At 38.0% G+C, this 3,506-nt stretch overlaps 1 protein-coding gene across 3 annotated transcripts in view; it reads left to right on the forward strand.

The window, feature by feature from the left end:
• LOC103132915 (uncharacterized) overlaps positions 1-3,114 on the forward strand; it is a 6,110-nt gene extending 2,996 nt beyond the window's left edge. For all 3 annotated transcript variants that reach the window (XM_016667648.1, XM_007544682.2, XM_016667649.1), the window contains exon 4: positions 1,857-3,114. In XM_016667648.1, coding sequence (XP_016523134.1) covers positions 1,857-2,164 — 308 coding nt within the window. In that variant the 3' untranslated portion in view covers positions 2,165-3,114. The remainder of the gene's footprint in view (positions 1-1,856) is intronic.
• The last annotated feature ends 392 nt before the right edge of the window (positions 3,115-3,506 follow it).

Below are 3,506 nucleotides of genomic sequence, written 5' to 3' on the forward strand. Positions count from 1 at the left end.
ATAGCTAAAAGATGATAGCTAAAAGATGACTAGCTAATATCAATACAAAACCTTAAGCTATAGCCTGTAGGCTACTGATATTGTTGTCTAGTTTCAGCTACGTAGATTCATCCCCCGTTAAAAACTCTAACAGCCAGGTCTGAAACCAGGGCTGCCTCCCTGTGACATCACAGAGCTTTAAAATGAGCTCAGACACTTGAACTTGCCTTCAGGTGATATTCTGCATGTCAGGAAGCCTGAAGCTCTGCAGAAACCGAGTTTGATCATCTTGAGTTAGCTGGTCAAGTGACAGACCTACGTTTTTCTTTGTGCATTGAAAGAGGAACCTTTGACCTGAACCTGCTGCTTTGATATCTGGAAACATAAAACTGAGCCCAACTGTGACCATCCAACAGTCTGAGTCCCTGCAGGACGAGATCTAGATCCTCCAGGATCAGCTGATGAAGCGGTTCTAGGTCCTGCAGTTACCATGATCAGCCTGTCTGGAGGAGAAACTGGGACCATCTGTGAACCAGTAGCAGCTGGTGCTATCCTGACCTGGTCAGACATACCAGACGACTGCATGTCCTGACACTCCATCAGGTTACTGTGGAAAGATGCACTGATACATAAATGCAGCCCTTAAGGCTCTATAAGTTCAGAGTTAAGAGAGACCCTGACATTAACCTGACCGATGAACCAAGGTGAAGCACAGTTAGCATGCTAATCATGCATGCTACACACCTCAGCTAACACGGCAACCTTCAGGATCCTGAATCCACAGGATCAGGGTCAGGTGACCTGGACATGAGGTCATGTGACTGAGGTCAAACAGAGAGGTGGCCATGAAAAGTGGTCAGTCCTCCTTCACCAGACAAACTCCCTGCTCTGCTGGTCCAAAGCAGAGCAGGCAGACTAACAGTAATCAGATTACTGGACCCAGAGAGGACGCAGCTCTGATGAGGTTTCACCCACTGCTGTCTTTCCTCTTTCTGCCAGAAGGTGGCGCTCCAGCAGGTTTCATTAACAATGTCATAAAACAGAAACATCAACTCTTTAATTCCTAACATGTGAAAACTTTTCAACAAAAGACTCACAAGGCTGCTGACCCTGGCTGCTAACGCTAACGCCAGCAGTGACCTTTAGCTGCATCCGTTGACCTTTGTTTAACCTGACGCCAGTTTTCAATGATGATGTCACCAAGCAGCCATTTTGTGTGCTGACCTTTCACCTCAGCTAGTATCTAATTTACCAGTTAGTCTTCCTTCACACATGTTTAAACCTTCATGGTTTTTATTTAGCCTCAGCGCTAATTTATCCTCATTCACCCATTTTCTTTGTTGTCAGAGTTTAAAATTAATTTAATCCTTTGTTAAAGATCACAAATTTATATATCTAATTTATTAATATATGACCTGCAACCTTATTAATGGTTATTGATTTTTCAACAAGACAATAGCCGCCCGATCTAGATTTTTAAAAAACTTTACAAGAAAAAACAAAAACAAACATTTTCAAATAATGAACATTGTTAGTCATAAACTTCTCATCCAGCTTCATTTTTCTGCTATGATAAGAGTTTAGGAATATAAAATCTGTGTAGAACAGCAGCTCAGGGTGACAAAGAGAAAAGCTGCTAGCAGCAGGTTATACAAGGCTTGTGTTACCATGGTGATTTGTTGAAAGTTTAGCTTTAATTTTGAACAGGAAATCCAGGATTTTCCTCAAACTCAGTTTTCACATCATAACTTTTCATTTTTATGTTTTCTAAAGATGTTTTAGTTGAGAGTCTAGAAATCAGCTGGTCTGAGATCAGATGATGATCTTCAGTCATTTTCTACCTGAACATCAAACTAACACCTGGTTCTGTTCTGCAGGTGAACCTGGTGGAGGGAACAGAACCGGATCAGATCTGGTTCTGGTGGTTGGTGTGTCAGTTGGTGTGGTGGTTGGTTTGGTAGCTTTAGGTATTATTCTTTATTTGATCTGTAAAAAATCTCTATGTTGGAGTCCAAAGCAAAATCAGCCTGTAGATCCAGCTGAAGCTCAGCAGCCTTTAACGGATCAGAACCAACCAGAAGAGCAGAAAGTCCAGTCTGACCTGCAGGATGATGGATCCAGAACCTCAGCAGATCCTTCATCCAGAATCACTGACTGTTTTCATCGTCACCAAGAGGAAACATGAACTGGTACCAGCTGATTGACCTTCACCAGAACCGTTACAGAACCAGAACCGTTACAGAACCAGAATCAGAACCGTTACAGAACCGATCTAGAACCCGTCCAAACTGGACTGAAAGCTTCATTATTATAGGAACTGAATTAAACTGGGCTGCAGTTCAGCATCAGGATCAGTTTGTAACTTTTAGACGTTTCATCTGGAATTAAAATGTTTTTATTTCATCTTTCTGTCACTGAACTGAGTTAATGATTAAGATTTTAATTAATTTATTTTATTTCACTGAGAGAATCTGCTACATTAAACTCAGTCGTATTCCTTAAATTATATTATTGAAAAGTTCATTTATTTCAGTAACTCAGTTCATAAAATGAAACAGGTTAATGAACAGATTGATGTTTTCATGACTTTTTTCTGTTAAGTGTGATTTTCTTCTGCTTAGTTATGAGAACATTAAGATTATAATATTACATCAGATTAATAAAACCAAAAATGTAGATTTAATTAAAATGTATTTAAGGTACTCTTTGTCAGACAAACTGGCCTCATCTGAACAGATATAGTCATATTTCATAAATTATAATGAGTATTATTTAGTATTTAGTTTGCAGAAACTAAGCCGTTGGTGTTAAATGTTCCTCCTGAAAGGATGTAAATCATTTCATTCATTGAGTTTCTGATATTTCCATGTTTCTGCAGATCAAACCTCTGATTGTTCTTCTGACTTCAGTCAGTCTGAGTTTTACTACAGCATTTCTCTAGTCCAACCAGAAACATTTCACTGGTTTAACTGGTTTCACTGGTTCAATGTCTGATCCTGTTGCTGTTACTTAAAGCTGAATCTGTTTCTAAACTCTCAGCTGAGAGTTTTTATGTTATTTTGCTCCATTGTTCATTTCTAGGTGATAATCAGGCAATGATTGTTTCTCTGAGACAAACAATAAATTTATTTCATATCAACAAATCTTGTGTTGTTTTTAGTAATCATATGTTTCCTGTTAAGGTTTTTGATTTCATGTTTTTAAACTGTAATGATCTTCAGTTCCAGCATGTTGTTACAAACATGTTTAAAACAATTAGTAAAATGAGAATCATTGAGGTTTTTTAATTTAAATGTTTGAAATTTACTCACATAACTGAAATAGTGAATTGTTTCTGTTTTGGCTCATTAAAAGAAACCAGCTTAAATATTGTTAATCATAAAAATATATAATAAACTAGTGATGAGCATTTAGTGTTTATGTAAGAAAATGCCTGGGTCTCTGGTATTTAACTGCTACATCAACATGATGTGCATGATTACATTATCAAGACACTTTAAACTACGTCTTATCCTTAGACCTGCTGC

This window comes from Poecilia formosa, unplaced genomic scaffold (assembly GCF_000485575.1).
Source record: "Poecilia formosa unplaced genomic scaffold, Poecilia_formosa-5.1.2 Scaffold1529, whole genome shotgun sequence".
Taxonomy (NCBI): domain Eukaryota; kingdom Metazoa; phylum Chordata; class Actinopteri; order Cyprinodontiformes; family Poeciliidae; genus Poecilia; species Poecilia formosa.